This window comes from Pseudophryne corroboree, chromosome 1, assembly GCF_028390025.1.
Source record: "Pseudophryne corroboree isolate aPseCor3 chromosome 1, aPseCor3.hap2, whole genome shotgun sequence".
Taxonomy (NCBI): Eukaryota; Metazoa; Chordata; class Amphibia; order Anura; family Myobatrachidae; genus Pseudophryne; species Pseudophryne corroboree.
Window position 1 is genome coordinate 942337702 of NC_086444.1, and position 18568 is coordinate 942356269.

The 18568-nt window shown below is 46.4% G+C and overlaps 1 protein-coding gene and 1 long non-coding RNA gene across 4 annotated transcripts in view; one reads left to right on the top strand and one right to left on the bottom strand.

Moving 5' to 3' along the window:
* LOC134918761 (uncharacterized) overlaps positions 1–5462 on the bottom strand; it is an 80571-nt gene extending 75109 nt beyond the window's left edge. Inside the window, exon 1 of one of the 2 annotated variants that reach the window (XR_010177450.1) lies at positions 5312–5462. This is a non-coding gene — a long non-coding RNA (uncharacterized LOC134918761). Of the gene's footprint in view, positions 1–5234 lie in introns of both variants that reach the window. The other variant, XR_010177449.1, reaches the window with a different exon arrangement.
* Positions 5463–5593: 131 nt separating this feature from the next.
* Positions 5594–18568, top strand: part of ZNF330 (zinc finger protein 330) — a 50642-nt gene continuing 37667 nt past the window's right edge. The window contains exons 1-2 of one of the 2 annotated variants that reach the window (XM_063920387.1): positions 5594–5755; positions 18390–18518. In XM_063920387.1, coding sequence (XP_063776457.1) covers positions 18399–18518 — 120 coding nt within the window. In that variant the 5' untranslated portion in view covers positions 5594–5755; positions 18390–18398. Of the gene's footprint in view, positions 5756–18386; positions 18519–18568 lie in introns of both variants that reach the window. The other variant, XM_063920386.1, reaches the window with a different exon arrangement.

Consider the following 18568-nt stretch of genomic DNA (forward strand, 5'->3'; position numbering starts at 1 on the left):
TCAATCATAGGAGCATGGGGAGGGCTGACAGCCCCCCTCTCCCATAGCACACCCATGCTACATTATACACAGCCTCCCTCCCCCATAGCATATTTTAATATATATAGTCCCCCTCACCCATAGCACACCCACACCAATAGGATATTACATTGTACATAATCCCCCCCCCCCCATAGCACACCTATGCTAAATTATACACAGCCCCCCTCCCCATAGCACACCCATGCTACATTATACACAACCCACCTCCTCCATATTACCCCCAGTAAGCACAGCCCCTACCTGGCTTTTTACTTTATTTAGTGAATAGCAGGAAGTCAGCCTAGGGATGGACTTCGAATCACAATGGTTAGCAACCATCAATGTTTTAGTTGTGATGTTAGTGTTTTTACCATTCGATGGTGGCATTCCGATGTTTGCCACCATCGAAAGGTAACAATTTGATGGTGTTCCAATGGAAGCAGATTGCTCTGAGAGAGCCCTTGCCCCTGCTGCAGCGATACAGATTACGATGAGCCTGGCTGTGTCACTCTCAGAGGCAGATTTAGGGGTCTGGACACCCCGAGGCACATTATTGCCCCCCCCCCCCAAAAAATAAATAAATATATAAATATTTTATTGTGCGTTTGTGCACCCTCCCCATAGTATAGAATATAATTTGCTTCCCCCTCCTTATAGTATAGAGTATGATGTACCTCCCCTGACAGAGGAAGAGGGAGGCACTGACAGAGAGAGGGAAGGCTCGGCTTGAATTGAGGATCTGACAACTGACAATTGACTGAGGGAGCAGCTTTTGGCAAAGGAAGGAAACGAGATGGCTGAATATAGTTCTTACTCATGGATTGAAGAGTTGGCCCGAAGATGAAGAGGGATAGGCAATGAGGACAATAACTGAGAACGATACACTTAAGAAAGATTAATTCAGTTTTAATGAGACTGCAATCATTCACAACGGCTAGGAGATAAGTCCTAGTGAGTTCTGAAGAACGAAATGTTCGTGACTTGTAGACGGTGCTGAAGAATACTGAATGGAGAAGTGACTTGTGATTTGTAAACGATGCTGAAGAACACTGAATGAGATGACTTGTGATTTGTACACGATGCTGAAGAACACTGAATGAAGAGATGACTTGTGATTTGTAAACAATGCTGAAAAACACTGAATGAAGAGATGACTTGGGATTTGTAAACGATGCTGAAGAGCACTGGATGAAGAGATGAGTTGAAGAACGATGTTGAAGAGAGGATCGCTGTGAGCACCGAAAGCAAACGGAGACCTTCTACCAGATAGAAGACCCAGCAGTTAAAACGCGAGAGCAGGTGGACTGGGAGCAAAGGACTGCAATAACAGAACTGACCACCGGGCGGCCCCAACAGAACCAGTATACCAGGGGTTAACCTGGGAGCACAGATCTTGAGCACCTTACAGCAGCAAGTAACTTGAAGCACTGGCACCATAGCTAAGCATCAAACCCTTTTTATAAGGGAAGACTGCACCGGATTGGCTGGACGCGGACTGGGAAACCTATTGGCTTGGTCTCCAACATAGTGGCTCCCTGCGCAGAGGACACATGTGGGACCAGCACACAGCCACTACCTCTTGCCTCAGCCTCCCAGACGCCACAACTCCAGCAACAGGACACTTGGAAACAGACACCTCCGGCTGCCATGCTCCGCTTGCAGGACCCGGACTCCAGACGCCCGGCAGCCGCACCGGAGGACCTCGCAGCCGCAGCTCCTTTCCGCCGCAGCCATACCAGCGAGCTAACAGGAATGCCGCAGGGACCAGAACCGGAGGTAAGACTCCGGATGCGGACACCTTGTGGGAAATCCGGCACTGGTCACTCTCCTTCATGTCCGTGGCGTCACTCAGCTCACTGGCCTCAGCATCACTCAGGTTACTGGCGTGGTTGCTGTGTCAGGTGCTGTAGCTGCTCCGCCTACTCTTGTAATAGCAGGTCTCTGTTCTGGGCTCCGCCCTCAATCACACCTCTAGCCCGCCCTTATTAAGCAACATTATGGCATATTGCAGATGCGCAAACTCGGAAACTTGCACATGCGCGAACATCACGATGGATTTTCCATCGAATGCTTTTAATGTGATGGTTAACTACCATCACATCAGAACATTCGATGGCGGAAGCCCATCCACCTTTTGATGATGGGCTTCAGATGTCCATCCCAAAGCCAGCCCGGACAGAGGCAGCCAGGGTGTTCACAACTGCCATGCAGCCGAGAGAGCAGCCAGGAAGAGAGGTGAGAGCTGGGCTGACACACACAGCCCACTCTGCGCCTGGTGGGAGGGGCTGGCCACGGCACAGACACTGTGTAGCAGTGCCCTGGCTGCCGGGTCATCTGCTTCATTGCAGCTCAGCCAGTTTTTTTTAGCCGCAAAAAAACAAAACTGGGACTGCGCAATTCACTCTGATATGGATATTTATTATCACATAAAATTAATCTCTAGACATATATAAATACATACAAACACATATAATGCTAGATGCCGGCCAGCATCGCATAAAATTTTTTTTATAATATAAAAAAACAATTATTATATTGTTAATGGGTCTAATAATAGAGGATATGTTTCTTGATTCCAGTATATATGCCTAATGCACTTTGTATCCTGAATTTATACGCTATAAATGAACCATTAATATCTTCCTCTTGCAATATTAGTTATATCACTTCCAATAGATTTAAACCAAAATAGATTGTCCAGCGCTTTTTTGGTTGGTGACATACAACTATGTAGAGTACTTCTCCTTTTAGGTAATGATATTTTATCTCAGCATGTATTCATATAATAGCTCAGTCCAGATCAGAAAGTCTCTCTCCTCAATTAAAAGACATCCACACTCAATTGTACACTTAGAACCGCATTATCCGCATTTCGGGCTTCTGCCGTTTAGCCAGGCAGATCATACGTGATTAAAGCCTCTTATAAAGCAATTATAGCATTCCACTTTTTCAGGGTATAATACTATGCCTGTGCAGTGTTCTTGGATAAACCCCTCCCGGCTGGTTAGAGCCTTATCTGGAGCCTCCGGGTTCTCTCTGCGGCGTGTTTCTCCTCCCAACCTCAGTGGGGTTGCTTATGCCTGCGGCCGGCCGGCCCGTCGATGTCTCCGCTACCAACTCCTGTAATGACAGACGCGTTTCCCCGCCTTCTACTGCATCGGCGGCTTCCTCAGTGTTTTTTGGCTTTTTTTAGCCGCACTGCACTTCTGCGCATGGAATCGATCAGCACACTCGGCGAGGGGGGCTTCACATTAGGGGGTGCCTGGTGTGCACGCCTATGGCGCCGACAATGTTTACAGCATGGCCAGAGCCGGATTAAGGGGGGGTCACTGGGGGTTAGTAACCCTGGGCCCCCCTATAAGAGGGCCCCCCTATCCAGAGCCGCTCCTACCCAACTGTAGCATTCAGTGGCAGATCCACACCCACCCTCTCCCCTGTAACACACAGCCACAGTGTACTTATGTGTAGCTATAGGTACATTGATTAACATAGCTGCGACCATATAACGTCAGCAGCAGCCTAGGCGGCATCCAAGCGCGGAGCACTGGCTAGCGATAGCCATCATCACCACACTTCTGCTCTTCCTTCCGGAGGCGGACCCTACAGCAGCCGCGCAGTGCCCGCACTTGGTCTGGGTGGCCGGGAGGCTCTGAGTGTCTGAGACCCACCATCAGTTAGCCCCGGTTCGTCTGTCAGCAGTGAGGGGAGAGAGAAGAAGAAAAGGGCGCAGATGCAATGGGAGGAGAGGGAGAGAGATGTACAAGAGAAGTAAGCAGCCCACATACAGTACATGACATGGACTCAGAGGCAGCAAAAGGTAGCGGCGCCGCCGGGATATATTTATTGTTTTATTTACTTACACATATTTAATGTTAGTATCTTTCTTTTATGCTTGGAGCTACAGTGATGGAAGAACAGCGTTGTAGGCTGTATTTACTTTTGCCTATGGACTGTTGGATTTTTATGTCTTTTGTAATCTCTCTGCACCTCGCTCTCCTATCCTCTCTTTCTCACACCCCTCTCTCTCGCTCTCTCTCACCCCTTTTCCCTCTCTGCCCATCTCTCTTTTTCCTCTCTGCCACCTCTTTACCCGCCCTCTTTCCCCTTCTCACCTCTCAGCACCCCATATACTCTCTCTGCCCCCCTCTCCGCATCTCTTGCACTCTCTCTCCTCTTAAACGTCTGCGCCAGTTCATGGAACACAAACTTCTCACAGTGGGGGGACGTCCACTTCCAGCTCCACCTAAAAGAAAAATAAAGTTCTGCCCCTGCTGGCGCTGCTACTATTCACTGACAATTCTGCTCACCTCCAGTCTCCGCCACCAGTAGCAGCACAATTACTGGGAGAGCTGGTGGTGCTGGCGGAGGCTGGAGATGAGCAGAATCGGTTTCCATGCTGCCTGAGAGGAGGCTCTGGAGTCCGCCACCACCGCAGGTGTGCAGGTAGGACCTGCCCTATGCTGCTGCCTCATGGACGGAAGTGGGGAACAAACAGCAACAGCGGGCACAGCCAGGGGGTGGTGATGACGGGAGGGGGAGGGCCCCCCTGTCTTTAGTGCTCCGGGCCCCCCAAATGCTTAATCCGGCTCTGAGCATGGCTCTTACATGCGGGCAGGGAGAGGTTGAAGCAGCTCCTCGGAGGCGCACTTACAAGTCCCGTCTAGCGCTGCGGCTCTCCCTTTTATACCTGAGCACCAGGTACTCGCAACGGCAGTTCTCCTTCCTGCCCAGGTCACGTGCCGTTTTGTTGACTAGCCCAATCAATCGGTATTCAAATGATATATCACACTCAATCTTCTTTCTAAAGTGAACCCCATTATCACGCATATCACACCCACAGTAATCATGTTTAGAAGCATAAAGGGTTAGGGTCCTCGCTACCCAATGATGAAACCACACCCATCAGCCGATACAGAACGGGTGTGGAAGGGGGCGGAAATAATTGAATACCGCCCAGTGTGTTGCACATGCACCTTTTTAATCCAATGTCCCAACTCAAAACAGGTGTAAACAGAGAACTGTGCAATGCATCTACTCATCAACTATAGTATTGTTTACCAAATACACGTGTATAACTACCCTGGGCATATAAAAGCATATATTCACATGTATACATTTTGATGTAGAATGTAAAATGATATATTTATTAACCATTACTACATATGCATGATTACTACATATGCAATACTTAGCTGCCATTGCACCATACTGACTGAAAGTTCTACGGCTTCTTAGCTAAATCCCCACACAGGGCCAGCTGATCGCGCCATAAAGAAAGCCGTGTACGTACAGCATGCTGGTCACTGGCTGCGAATCAGTATCTATCAGCACCAGTATGCGCTATCGAGCAGCCCTGCACCTTGTCCCGGGACACCAGCATAGTGGCTGCCATAATTCTCCAGAGATTCCAGACATTAAACTAAACTGTGTTTTCCTCTAGTGTTTACAGGTCTACTGATTGCTAGGGGAGTTTGTTGGGTCGTAGCCAATCACAGGCGTTCTTTCACGTCAGTGAACGGAGGAAAGAGATGAGAGCTGCGCTGTTATTGGCCCTTTCAGGCGCATCGGCTTACCTGCCTGAGAGTGAGGCCTGTGACTACGTTGCTTTGCTGGGAGCTGAGAGAGCTGCTGGACAGTGGGCACAGGTGTCGGGTCAGAAACTGAGAGAGCTGCCCTGCGGCGTAAACCGTGCTGCAGTCTCCCTGCGGCCGTAACCGGTCTCCCCAGCCGCCAGGTACGTGACCCCGGGGGCCGCTTACGTGGCATCTTCTCCCTGCCCTTACACCTTCTCGCCTGCTAGATTATACTTGGGTTCAGCCGCGGACGTAGTACTGTACAGTGCGACATCTACATAATGTATAGGCTGCTGCGGGCAGTGTGACATGCCCTTACCCCAAGCATGGCTGTCTCTTTTCCGCCCTCCTATGGGCCCTGGTTATATAATAGTGGGAAACAATAAAGAGCAGCACACACCCGTGGCTCATTAATAGTTACTCGTCAGACGTCTAATACATGTGCTTATGTGAAATAAGTTATTGCCTCTCCGTGAATACCAAGGCCAGGGGTGTAACTGCAAACTACTGTCCCCATAGCAAGCATCTGAAGGGCTCCCATCAAAAAACATAAAGATTATATAATGTACACATCATATAGCGTGTACCCCTGATCCATTGTAAACAGGGTTGATGTGAGATCCAAGTGGAACCTCTGACATTAGGTGGAGGAGCAAGGCCAGCGGGATAGTACTTTCATTATCCATGTCAACTACTACTCCCTTTTGTAACCTGTTGGCGAGTGAAGTGGAGCGAGCCTGAAGCGTGGCGAGCGAAGCTATCCCACATTTTGGGTACCCACGTTCTGACGGTTGAGGCTAGATCCAAGTGGCCTAAGGGACCTCTTCCGTCAGGGGGAGGAGCCACGACCCAAGGGGGAGGAGCTAGGCCAGCGGAACAGTTGCTCTACTATCCCCGCCATCAACTATTACCTTTAGTAATTAGGTGGCGAGTGGAACGGAGCGAGCCACCGAGCCCGCAAGGGTACTTTTCGGGTACCCTGTTCGGCCGTAGCTCGTCCCCCTGGTGACGTGTCTCCTCCCCTAGGTACGTCACAAGGTCCCTTCTCCCACTTAGATATAGAACCAACCATGTTCTGACCTTGCTCTCCTTCCCCTGGTGATGTCAGAGTTCCTTTAGCCAACTTGGATTTAGTCATAACCTTCTACCCAGTCGTCGTTCACTGAGTCGTACAATTGGATGTGCTGTGCGACCAATAGGATGGTTCCATGGCTGACAGCTGTGTAGTTACATGCAGCATGCAATGATACATTATGCCGTCTAACAGGTTCATGCAGTGTGTACAGCGAATGCAATGTGTCATTATTTTGCATTACCACATCACTGGGTCATGCGGTTTATACCCTGCTGAAGACTCCACTAAAATATACCATACTGATCAGAAGTAGGGGCATCTGTGGCAATACTGTAACTACAATGGAACTTTAAAATAAAGTTTTGCATGCAAAGCATACGAGCTCACGGTTATTTACATAACTGAAGACATTTCTTTCCCCCAAAAAATCTAAGGCACTTAAGCCAGGAGGTACAGGTTACTGCAGTACCAATGGTGTAATAGTTAGCATTACAGCCTCACAGCACTGTAGTTGTGGGTTCAATTCCTACCATGACTCTAACAGTGTGGCGTTTGTATATTCTATCCCGTACATGTGTGGGTTTCCTCTGGGTACTCTGGTTACCTCCCACAATCCAAAAATATACTGGTAGGTCAATTGGCTCCCAACAAAAATGAACCCTAGCATGAATGTTTCTGTGTGTACATGTGGTAGGGAATATAGATTGTATGCTCCACTGGGGCAGGGACTGATGTGAATGGCCAAATATTCTTTGTAAAGCGCTGCAGAATATGCATGCGCCATATAAATAACTGGTAATAAAAATGAAGAATGCCATTTAGTCACGGTAAACTGGATCCTCAGTCTTAAGTGCCAAGTGCGATGCTGTTAGCGTGGCCAGGAAGCCTGCAACAACTCACATCGCTGCACTAGTTTTATCGTATTTCTACTCGCGCTTCAGGAGTTTGTGAACAGAAATCTGCAGCTAATTAAATAGCTCCAGGTGCTCATTTCTCGCACGATCAATAGTACGTTTAATTGAATTCTCCCCAAGGAGCACAATTATTCTCTAAGAACATCAAATAGAGGTCACTATGGCAGTGCAGGAGGGGATCCGGTCATGTGACCGGCGGTCACTATGCTCACGCCGGGATCCTGAGCGATCAAAAGCCCTACAGTCGGCATGCCAACTAACAGGGACTATTAACTGGAACCCTGAAATACAAGAAGTAAAGAAAAATAATAAAAGCACTGTCAGCTCTAAATATAATTTTTTTTCAAATACAATATTAAAAAGATGATAAAAAAACACACATCTGGTGTATTAAAACATAACGCATACATAAATATATGAACTCTGGTACTGAAATGAAGTATTAGACCATAAATAAAAATATGTAGCTGTTAGTATTGTACTAACACATAATTGCTAACATCTATATTTTTTTATTCCATTGTGTTATACAGCGGTTCCCAAGCGGTGGTACGCGTACCCCCGGGGGTATGCGCCGCACTGCAGAGCGGTACTTGAAATTGCAGCCGGTAATGGCGGCTGGATGTAGGATAGGCTGTGACCCAGTGAATGCGCAGTCGCTCATGGAGGACGCCGCCTGACATCACAGACTTATCTCTATCATATCCCAGTGCTCATTCCTTCCTAGTACCTAGTCTCCCCCAGCCCTCTGCTCCTTTCCTTTATGTGTCTATCTATGCCCATTACAGTCCCAGCTTGCATTAGCTGTACCCATTTTCAGGCTTGGGTCCCTTTATAAATGTTATCTACAGTAAGTAAAGATTACTTTTCTTCCCATGCAGATACTGTGTGTAATAACTGTGCACCTATTGTATATGAGTTACCGCTTTCTGGGTACATGTGTGGGATTATACATGGTGTAAGGAGAAAGCTATTAGTAACATGTATGTCACACGGGTGGTCTTCAGTATGCCGAATGTCGGGATCCCGGCGCACAGTATGCCGGCGCCAGAATCCCGACACCCGGCATACCGACAGGTATTCTCCCTCGTGGGGGTCCACCACCCCCCTGGAGGGAGAATAAAATCGCGCCACCGTGCCCGCAAGGGGCTCATTTGCGCCCGCCACGCTGTCGGTATGCCGGCGGTCGGGCTCCCGGCGCCGTTATGCTGGTCGCCGGGAGCCCGGCCGTCGGCATACCATACTACACCCTGTCACACACCATAGTGTAAAAGTACAACCTAACAAAAACAAACTTTTATGGCGAGGACGGATGGGTGGCGGGGATTTATGAGACGAGGGAGTACTCAAAAATGAAAAGCCTTATCAAGGGGTATGGGAGAGAAATAAGGTTGGGAACCGCTGGTCTAATACCTCATATCAATCCCTGAGTCCATATATTTCAAAGGCACTTCTCACCGCTACTTGAATTGCTCCCTATCTGTCTTACCTTATTGATATGGCATGATTGCATTAGCTAGGGTTTGAATTCTAAGGGTGGTATCCAATTACCTGCGATCATTGGCCCTCATTCCGAGTTGTTCGCTCGCAAGGCGATTTTAGCAGTATTGCACACGCTAAGCCGCCGCCTACTGGGAGTGAATCTTAGCTTCTTAAAATTGCGAACGATGTATTCGCAATATTGCGATTACACACCTCGTAGCAGTTTCAGAGTAGCTTCAGACTTACTCGGCATCTGCGATCAGTTCAGTGCTTATCGTTCCTGGTTTGACGTCACAAACACACCCAGCGTTCGCCCAGACACTCCTCCGTTTCTCCAGCCACTCCCGCGTTTTTTCCGGAAACGGTAGCGTTTTTATCCACACGCCCATAAAACGCTGTGTTTCCGCCCAGTAACACCCATTTCCTGTCAATCACACTACGATCGCCGGAGCGAAGAAAAAGCCGTGAGTAAAAATCCTATCTTCATAGCAAATTTACTTGGCGCAGTCGCAGTGCGGACATTGCGCATGCGCACTAAGCGGAAAATCGCTGCGATGCGATGAAATTTACCGAGCGAACAACTCGGAATGAGGGCCATTGTCCGCAGGTAACTGCTTCACTGAGGGCTATCCTATTAGCCCCAATAAGCCAGCACAAGCTGCAGCTTACTGGGGATTTTGTCTCACCTGACTCAGGCTTTTCGGGTCTGAGGCAGCGAAAACACACAGGTTTCACTCAACCTGTGTGATTTTGCAAAAAAAAGTTTTTTTCTTTATGGGAGATCTAATTGGATACCCCAGAAAAAAAATATCGGTGAAAAATCACAACCTAATTGGATACCACCTTAAGTGCTAATGCTTGCAGAGGTGGTCATATAAAATGCATAGCAGTGTCTGATACTCACAGTAATGGCAGTAAACCAAATGACTCCATTGGAACAAAGTTATTTTTTTTTTTCTCTAGATAACGTGTTGCATTAGCAAGTCTGGGTTTAATTGTAATATGTTTAACGTAAGGTTTTTTTTTTTTTTTTTTTTTAACAGTAAAATTATCCTTTAAGAGGTATCTGTTAACCAGAGCAGGTGTTATGCAAGTAGATGAAATGAATTTTAAAACTGCAGTTTCTTATACGTCCTAGAGCAGAGGTTCTCAAACTTGGTCCTCGTGGGCCCACACAGTGCATGTTTTTCAGGTAACCCAGCAGGTGCACAGGTGTATTAATTACTCACTGACACATTTTAAAAGGTCCACAGGTGGAGCTAATTATTTCACTTGTGATTCTGTGAGGAGACCTGCAAAACATGCACTGTGTGGGCCCACGAGACCAAGTTTGAGAACCTCTGTCCTAGAGGATGCTGGGGGCTCCGTAAGGACCATGGGGTATAGACGGGATCCGCAGGAGACATGGGCACACTATAAGACTTTGAATGGGTGTGAACTGGCTCCTCCCTCTATGCCCCTCCTGCAGACTCCAGTTAGATTCTGTGCCCAGGAGTGACTGGACACACACTAGGGAAGCTCTACTGAGTTTCTCTAAAATACTTTATTGTTAGGTTTTTTATTTTCAGAGAGACCTGCTGGCTACAGGCTCCTTGCTTCGTGGGACTGAGGGGAGAGAAGTCAGACCTACTTCTGTGAGTTAAAGGCTCTGCTTCTTGGGCTACTGGACACCATTAGCTCCAGAGGGTTCGACCACTTGGTGCGCCTAGCTACTTGTTCCCGGAGCCGCGCCATCACCCCTCGCACAGAAGCCAGAATAAAGAAGCCGGGTGAGTATGTGAAGAACAGAAGACTTCAGTAACGGAGGTACAGCGCGGCGGTCGCGCTGCGCTCCATGCTCCCACACACCAACGGCACTCACAGGGTGCAGGGCGCTGGGGGAAAGCGCCCTGGGCAGCAAGTTACTGAGGGTCAAAACCGCTGGCAAGAGATGCATATTCGGTGCCCGGGCACCGTGTACGATACCCCCGCCAGTATAAAGCAGTGGCCGCGCTGCGCGCTATTGCTCCCACACACCAACGGCTTTGCAAGGGGGGGGCGCCCTGGGCAGCAATATAAACCTCTTTGTGTGTGACAAAACATGTATATAGTGCGTGGGCACTGTATACGGCCCCCACCAGCATAAAAAAGTTATTTTAATGGAGGGGCTGAAGCGTGCCGAGAAGGGGCGGGGCTTAGCATTCACAACAAGATTCAGCGCCATTTTCTCCATGTCCTCGCCAAAAGCATGTATATAGGGCAAACGAGGGGGAGCACAGTGTTTTAGTGCTATATAGAAGGAATTATAGCACTATTTTCGATAATGGGCATGTAATCATTATTGTTGTGCATTTATCTCTGTGTGTTCCCTGTCAGATATATCCACTATAGCTTTTTAGTCAACATATGTAGACATGCGTGAGTGCTCTGTCGCAAACAGCTGTGGGGATCACTGTCGGCATCGCCGACGCCTGTTGGTACATGATTCGGTAGATGCAGTATCAGCAGGTCGGTAGTTGTATGCTTGTTAAAAGTAAACACTGTATGGGAGACACAGTAGTATGCCAACTGTTCTTACTGGGTGTAAATTAACATGCTGTAACTGCCTTATACCTGTATATATATATGTATATGTATGGTACGGTTCCATGGGCCTGTAGCTCGAGCACAGACATGGTAGTATATGTGGGGAAGTGTTATTAAAATTATATATGTATACTTCCCTCGGACCCCTCGGGGTTGCAAGAATGTTATTTTGCCTGGTTACTACTCCCTGCTGTCGACGAATACTAGGTTTTCTGTCGACCATAAGGTTTCCTGCTAGATCCACAACTGGGGCATTTCAGTACATGGTCATACACATTGAGAACACATTAATGTCACTAGGGGCCCGACAGTTCCGGACAATCCGCTTATGTGTGTGTGTGTGTGTGTGTGTGTGTATATATATAATATATAATATAATATATATATATATATATATATATATATATATATATACCACAACAACCACCTAGGTGGAAGGTGCACTCACGCCCAGAAATTAGTCTCTGAAGTCACTTGTAAATTCAGTATATTTTTATTCGGGTTCACTGTTGATGCCGTATTTCATCGATGAAATACGGCATCAACAGTGAACCCGAATAAAAATATACTGAATTTACAAGTGACTTCAGAGACTAATTTCTGGGCGTGAGTGCACCTTCCACCTAGGTGGTTGTTGTGGTATATTGGTGACCTCTCAGGTCATTAGGAGCACCCGCCGTCGTTATTACTTTTGATGAGAGTGCAGGATCTTCCAAGACTATATATATATATATATATATAGAATAGCAGAGACCTAGGCGCTTCAGTACAGGTGTGCTGTGTTAATTATTGTAAGTGACACTCCTTAACTCTTTTAAGAGTAGCTGCTCATAATACAGAATAAGTGTAAGGTGTACACTTAAAAACAAAAATACGTAGTGAAGAAAATAAGCGCTTGGGAGTGCAATAGCAGAAAAAAGGTGGACAAAAAACAGGTGGGTATAGTTAAAACCAAGAGCACTTATCTGGTTTTACAAGTATTTCCAATGATTGTTGATCAATTGAGATTCACATGTAAAGAAAAAACATAACGAAACATAGTGTGTACCGTTTTAACAAAGCAATGTCATTAAATAATAATAAAGGGCCATAAATTAGGGAACGTGCTTATTCCCAATTGAATATATTTGACAGCCCAGACATTTTTACGGTAAATAAATTAACAATTTAATAATTTAATACAAAAGACATACAAGTAGCTACACTAAAAACGTACAAGATAAAAAAGTATATTGAGGCTTATCTGTCCGTCTAAAAAGGACTCAGCAGCAGACTGTCCCGATATAAATAAAATAGCCAAAATACCCGCGTACAAGAATTTTAAAATTCAATCGCTTATCTTATCCCCTTGAAGAAGTCCAGGCTTTTGAACGGACGAAACGCGTTGGGACTATTCTGCTGCTGTAATTCCTCTAATGGACAGATAAGCGATTGAATTTTAAAATTCTTGTACGCATGTATTTTGGCTATTTTATTTATATCGGGACAGTCTGCTGCTGAGTCCTTTTTAGACGGACAGATAAGCCTCAATATACTTTTTTATCTTGTACGTTTTTAGTGTAGCCACTTGTATGTCTTTTGTATTAAATTATTAAATTGTTAATTTATTTACCGTAAAAATGTCTGGGCTGTCAAATATATGCAATTGGGAATAAGCACGTTCCCTAATTTATGGCCCTTTATTATTATTTAATGACATTGCTTTGTTAAAACGGTACACACTATGTTTCGTTATGTTTTTTCTTTACATGTGAATCTCAATTGATCAACAATCATTGGAAATACTTGTAAAACCAGATAAGTGCTCTTGGTTTTAACTATACCCACCTGTTTTTTGTCCACCTTTTTTCTGCTATTGCACTCCCAAGCGCTTATTTTCTTCACTACGTATATATATATATATATATATATATATATATATATATATTCATATTACGATTTCTAATGAATGCTGAAGTAACAGTATTCCTTTTCATGTGCTGGTCGCTCTGTTGATAAAGCTCTAGGTCGGCCGTGACGAGTTGGTCTCAGATCCTCTCAAGGAGTCCGAATGTTTATTCCATTCCCGCCACGGATAGAATATTGTGGAAGTCAACTCCTGGTCGACACGGGGCCCTGTCACAAAGGATCGTACACAGGAAGCTAAGTGATATTTTATTTCTATGATTTGGAGTTATTTGCATTACCTGCATATGGGGGAGTGTTTGTATTCGGAATGGCATCCGATAGAATTACCCTACAGAGAGAGGGGATGTTTCTTATGTTGATTCTTCTCTATAACATTGCGACTGCAAGGCTGACTCCGAGAGAAACTGGAGTTTTTTCCCTGGGACGGTGTAACGCTGTTTGGGGATGCCTCAGTTAAGTCGATCTCGGTGGATACCACTGGTTAGTCTACCTTCGTGAGTTAGATTCCCTCACGACGGTTGGTGACGCATTCTGTTGTGGGATGCAGTCATTTTAACCGGTTCACTACCGTTCTTTTTTCCCTTCTGTGAAGATAGTGGTAGGTGAAAAGGTAAGAGTTCTGCAGCCTTGTTAGGTTCGCAGAAGCAGATGTCGTTTTCTGTGTCTACCACATCCACCGCATGTCGCTGGGTCTATCTGGCTGGAGCCCACATTGGTGGGAACTCGTCTAATACTCTTCAGTCAGTCTGGGAATGGACTTGGGTCTGTGAGTTAATAATAGATTCCATAGGGGGACATACTGGAGTTTACAGATGATTCCCCTCACTGATTTTTCAAATAGATCTTACCGATTCCCCTCTGGAAGGGGAGGTAGTACGCGACGCCATACCAGAGTTGCGTCAGGTTCAGGACATTGTCCTGCTGTCTCTGTTTAAAAAAAGAAAAACGTGAAGGTAGAAAAGGGTTTCATTGAGTTTTTTTTCCGCATTCAGCTTACCTGGGTTGATATCCAGGATTGTCTTTGCCATTTCACCGGAGTGAAGGCAGTAGGATGGTATTCTTTCAATAGTAAGAGCCATTGTTATTCTGTACTGAGACACTCTCCTGATTAAGGCGAGGTCAAGAAACAAGTTGTGCAAATCGTTGTTTCCCTCTGACTGTTCTCCAACACAGGGATTGGCTGTTGTTCCCAACGACGCAGATGTCGGAGGTGGGTATCAGAGTAGATACTGAACGGTTGAGGCTATGTGTTTTCCTGTGGAAAGAGGTCTGAGGATCTGGAGTCGGATCAGAGTTGCAGTGACAATCCATCAATGTGTTCCGTTGATGAAGAAGATGGGGGCGGCCTAAGAGGCTTTTTAGGTGTGCAGATCAAATGCCAGAGTGGTTTTCACGGGACCAGTTGAATATGTGGTCCGGGTCTCACCTGCACATGCACCGGAATATAATCCTAATGGACAGGATATCGCTTCTGAGGTGTCTGCTCAGTTCTCACCTCCTAGAGGGACGAAGGTTTGGGATCCAGGATTAGATTCTGGTGTCCATGCATGCAGATCTCCGAGGCTGGGGAGCAGTCCTTCCAAGGGAAGTATTTCCAGAGGAAAAGGTCAAGCTGGGAATCTTGTCTGCAATAAGCTTTTTTGAATTAAGAGCTATTTTCGACGAAAATATTCTTCGTGATCTGCCGTCTTGCTTCTGTCGGACGACTTGACAGCAGTGGTGTAAGTGAGCCGCTAGGGCAGAACAAGGAGCAAAGCCGCAATGGCAGAAGCCGCAAAAAGTTTTCCGCTGGGTGGAAAGACTGGTAAACGCTATATTTGCAGTCTTCGTTTCGGATGTGAACGACGGAGAAATAGATTTCATCTGCAGACGCGATCTCCATCCGGGAGAAATAAAGTCATCATCGAGAAGTTTTCACAGAAGTGACAAGTCTTTGAGGTGTGCCTCCATTGGACATGTTGGCGTCTCGCCTCAACGAGAGACCTCAGGGATATTATTCCAGGTCAAGGGACACTCAAGCTATAGCAGTGGACGCCCTTGTGACACCTTGGGTGTTTTCAGTCGGTATATATGTCCCCCGCTTTCACCCTTTCTGAAGGTGATAAACGTAAGAAGAACAAAGGTTCAGGCGATCCTCATTGTTCCGGTTTAGCCAAGGAGGGCTTGGTATCCAGATCTTCAAGATTTACTCATAGAAGATCCCTGGCCTCTTCCTCTACGTGAGGAACTGTTACAGCGAGGTCTGGGCATGGATCAAGACTTACCGCGGCTGCGTTTGGCGGCGTGGCGGTTGAGCGCCATATTCTAGCCCGAAAGGGTATTCCCAGTGAAGTCATTTCCACACTTCTTCAGGCTAGACAAGAAGTAAATGCAAAGCCTTACCACCGTTTTTGGCATAAATATGTGTCTTGGTGTGAATCCAAGAAGACTTTCAGCTGGGTCGTTCTTCTCCATTCTTTGCAAGCAGGTGTGGATGCAGGCCTAAAGTTAGGCTCCATTTCAGTGCGGTTTTGGCCTTATAAAATTTCTTTCAAGAAAAGGATTGGCCAACTTTCCGGAGGTTCAGATTTTCGTGAAAGGAGTACTGCACATCCAACCTCCATTTGTGCCCCCATTGGCACCGTGGGACCTTGACGTGGTGTTGCATTTTTTTGTGTCACACTGATTGGAACCTTTATGAAAGGTTGTCTTAAAATTTCTCTCTTGGAAAGTGGTCATGCTATTGGCCTTGGCGTCCACAAGGCGGGCGTCAGAAGTAGCAGCTTTGTCTCACAATAGCCCTTGTTTGATCTTCCATGTGGATAGAGCGGAATTGAGAACTCTGATAATAGTTCTGCCAGAAGTGGTTTCTGTGTTTCGCAGAAACCAGCCTATTTTGATGCCTGTGGTTACTTAAGCATTGGCTTATTCAAAGTCTCTCGATGTAGTCAGGGCTTTGAATATTTATGTCACCAATTTGGCTCAGATTTGGGAAACAGAGCCTCTGTTTGTCCGGTATGCTCCCAGCGTGATTGGGGCGCCTGCGTCTATGCAGTCTGTTACACGCTGGATCTGTGATACGATTCGGCGTGCTCGTTTTACGGCTGGATTGCCGTTACCGAAGTCAGTGGAGACCCATTCTACTAGGAAGATGGGCTCTTCTTGGGCGGATGCCCGAGGAGTCTCGGCGGTTCAACTTTGCCGAGCGGCTACTTGCTCGGGTTCAAACACTTTTGCTAAACTCTAAAAGTTTGATACCCTGGCTAATGGGGACCTCATGTTTGCTCAATCGGTGCTGCAGAGTCATCCGCACTCTCCCGCCCGGTCTGGAGCTTTGGTATAAACCCCATGGTCCTTACGGAGTCCTTAGCATCCTCTAAGACGTAGGAGAAAATAGGATTTTAATACCTACCGGTAAATCCTTTTCTCTTAGTCCGTAGAGGAAGCTGGGCGCCCGTCCCAGTGCGTACTGTATCTGCAGTTATTGATTATGGTTACACTCTTGTGGTGTTTCTTTTCAGTCAGGCTGTTGCTGACGTTGTTCATGCCATGGCATGTGGTATCTTATTATTGGTTGTGTTGACACACAGGTTGTTACATATTATCGCAGCATATGGCTGTATTTTTTCATGCCGTTGGCTGGTGTTCTATTGAATGCCGTGTTCGAGGTGTGATCTGGTAGGACACTCACTGTGTTTAAACAATAAATTCTTTCCTCGAAATGTCCATCTCCCTGGGCACAGTTCTCTAACTGGAGTCTGGAGGAGGGGCATAGAGAGTGGAGCCAGTTCACACCCATTCAAAGTCTTATAGTGTGCCCATGTCTCCTGCGGATCTTAGGTCATAGGTTATCAAATTCTACCAGTAATAGCCAGTAGGAGTGATCTATGCTTACCTATTTTTACATAGCTGTAAAGAAGAGGTGGGGAACCTTTGGCCCTCCAGCTGTTGTTGAACTACACATACCCACATGCCCTTCTACAGTTTGCTATTTGGCCATGCTAAAACGGTTGCTGGGATGTGTTGTTCAACCACAGCTGGAGGGCCGCAGGCTCCCCACTCCTGCTGTAGAGGATGATGTGAGATGGTGATCAAATCAGTAGCTGCAACCTCTGTGATATCACAGTAATTACAGCTTCTTTTTAGTACTCCCTCCAGCTCCTCTCTGCAGCATTACAAAGCCAAGGTTAGACAAAGCACAGGGCCTTTACCGGTCAGCCCCCAGGGGTTGTTAATTGCACCATGGGTAAAGTGCATTTTCCAATCCACCTGAGGCAAGGTACATATCAGAACGATGCGTGTTCCAGCCAGCTGGATGCCCCATGGGAGAATATATCTGGTGGCTGTACACACTGCATGATCCGATGTGTAACCATGCAATCTTGTATTCACCGGCATGCAGTAATCGGGGCCGCCAGCCCATCTGTCGTGCAGCGCATCACATAGGACAACCATAATAACGACCATCATGAACGTGTGATTGAGCGTACACACTATGCAATGTGGATATGTTCCAATTTGCCTCAAAATTAATATCATTATTAATAATAAAAAGTAGTCAGTGGTTTCAAAATATACCAAAGTTACTGCACTGATATGGTTGATCAGTAAAGTACTCGGACGTTGATTTCAGGGTGCAAACTCCCCCTTCCCCCACCTTCCATCTCCCTTCCGTCACCTTCATGAACTGTTACCTACTATTGTTTACAAGAGTACAGGGCATGTTTCTTACATTATTATTTCATCTATCCACCTCAAATAAAATGGCAACATACAGTAGATGTCTCTGTGCATTTATACCATATTATCTGTGAAGTCTTTAAGATATACTGTACATGTTAACATATATGACATTTCTCTCTTTCTCAGTAGTGTTTGAAAATGCCCAAAAAGAAGACAGGTGCCCGGAAGAAGGCAGAGAGTCGCAAAGAGAGGGAAAAACAGCTAAGGGCAGCTCGAGGAAATGTGGACCTAGCCAAACACCCCTGTAATGCTTCTATGGTAAAATATCACTTTTAGCTGTGAAAATCTTTCTTTTACTTGTATTCCCT